This window comes from Piliocolobus tephrosceles, chromosome 17, assembly GCF_002776525.5.
Source record: "Piliocolobus tephrosceles isolate RC106 chromosome 17, ASM277652v3, whole genome shotgun sequence".
NCBI classification, from domain to species: domain Eukaryota; kingdom Metazoa; phylum Chordata; class Mammalia; order Primates; family Cercopithecidae; genus Piliocolobus; species Piliocolobus tephrosceles.
The window spans coordinates 59,391,382-59,393,292 of record NC_045450.1 but is presented as its reverse complement, the minus strand read 5'-3'; the positions used below and the strand labels follow the sequence as shown (position 1 = coordinate 59,393,292).

Genomic DNA, 1,911 nt, shown 5'->3' with positions numbered 1-1,911 from the left:
AAAAAAAAAAAAAAAAAAAGAACTTCAGTTTCTCTGGAGCTCTAGCCACATTTCTAGTGCTCAAGCCACGTGTGGCTAGGGGCTAGTTGGACAGCAGAGGGATTAAACGGTCCAGGTGTCATTGCAGAGGTGCCATTAGAGCTGAGACCCTAATGAAGAGAAACCAGCATCTGGCATCCCAGGAGTGACTGGTGCAAAGCCCTGGGGCAGGAATGAACTTGGTCCACAAGGGAGGGGAAGAAGATGGAGGTGGGGCTGGGAGGGGCCAGGTAACCTAGAAACGCAGGCCAGATAAGGAATTGGGGCTTATTCCAGCTTCATGCTGGAGACAATGAAAAACACAGGTTCCCCGCCCTTGACTTCTGCCACGATGACCTTGGGGGTTGGGAAGGCCAAGGGGACAGATATTGACATTGTCTCCACTTATTATCCCTACCCTGGCACCCTTCGCAAGCCAGTGCACGCCTGCTCCTTCAATGCCTCATCTTCTCCCTTTTTGTCTCCCTCTCTAGGATTTGGCATCAGCACTAAATTGTGGGATTACTGTTTCCACACCCTCATTCCAGAGAAACCCCACCTGAAGACGCAGTGACAACTCCCACCCGCTCCGTCCTGCCCTCAGCCCGGCCCTGGCCCCTTCCCGACCCCCACCCGCCATCCACACCCCACTAAGAAGGTTGACTTGGCCAGGCGGGATGGGTTCTGTCCAGCCCTGTAGCCTAGTGGAAGGTGCCGAGGGGGCCCTGAGGCAGGACCGCCCTCCTGACCCCTAGCAGGAGGGTCACATCCACTTGGTGGCCAGGTGGCCCTTGGTGACCCTCTTCTTCCTGGAGCATCCCTGCCTAGAGCTCAGCCCACAGGACTGCTTCAGGGCCTGGCCAAGGTAGCAGCCTCAAGGAGAAATGAAGAAAACTGACTCCTCGTTGCCACCTGTGTCACCCTTGTGCCTTAGCGTCATGGACTGCCTAGGAGCTGCCTGCACGGCACAGCTCTGCGTTCATAGTCAGGAGTGGGTCTGTGGGACCTGTGGGCCCTGTCCTCCCTGCTGTCCTTTCTGGGGAGGCTTTGGTGGCTCTGAGGTAGACAAAGAGCTCTCGCAAGAAGAGACAGTATGATGCCTCCCACAGTCCACCCCAGACCCTGGGGCAGCCCCTCTGGCCCTGCCAGCTGCCTGTGCCATTGGGCCCACGGTAGCTGGCAGGAGTCCCAGCTGCTTTCTTTAGGACCTGGCAGCTTCTTTAGCCGTCCCTCCCCTGCCTCCAGAATCACAGGCCTTCTCCCCAAGGGAGGCTGAGGAGCCTTCTCCACTGGCAGCAGCCCCACCCCGTCCCCAGCCATTCTTGGCCTCCACCCTGCACAGGTGGGCTCGGCCCCCAACTCGGGCCTCCCCAGAAGTAGCCTCCCCTCAGTGCCTCACCTCCCCCTGCCTCCCAGCCTCCGCAGATGAGGTTCCTGCCCCTTCCTCCTCATAACCAAAACCCTCACTGCTCCCAGGACGGTCTTATTTATAAACCAGACACATGTTCTTAGTCTGGTCCCAGACCAAGGAGCTGGTCAGACGGCCGTTTCTAATCCTACATGTTGAGTTTATGTAAAAAACATTGTTTCCTCCTGTTTTTGGTTCCTTTCTCACCCACAAACCATTACTACTTGAAACTTAAAAAGAAAAAAAACTCGCCGAGTGTAAAGGCTAAAGAGAAGCAGTTTGACAAACCTTGTGATTTGTACTGTTTACTGCAGAGCTATTTAAAGATTTTGGAATAAATATACAAAACTACAGTTGTGAAATAAAAAATTGTATATTTTGAAAAATAAAACACTGAAAAGAAACCAACAAAAATGAGTTGTTCATCAGACTCCCTCGTGGTTGGGAAGGGGTGGTGGTGTGGGGAGGGGTGGAGGGGGCGGGGG

At 54.4% G+C, this 1,911-nt stretch overlaps 1 protein-coding gene across 1 annotated transcript in view; it reads left to right on the top strand.

The window, feature by feature from the left end:
• FA2H (fatty acid 2-hydroxylase) overlaps positions 1–1,840 on the top strand; it is a 67,015-nt gene extending 65,175 nt beyond the window's left edge. The window contains exon 7 of the mRNA XM_023202450.1: positions 513–1,840. Within this exon, the coding sequence (XP_023058218.1) occupies positions 513–592 (80 nt within the window). The 3' untranslated portion in view covers positions 593–1,840. The remainder of the gene's footprint in view (positions 1–512) is intronic.
• Positions 1,841–1,911: the final 71 nt, after the last annotated feature.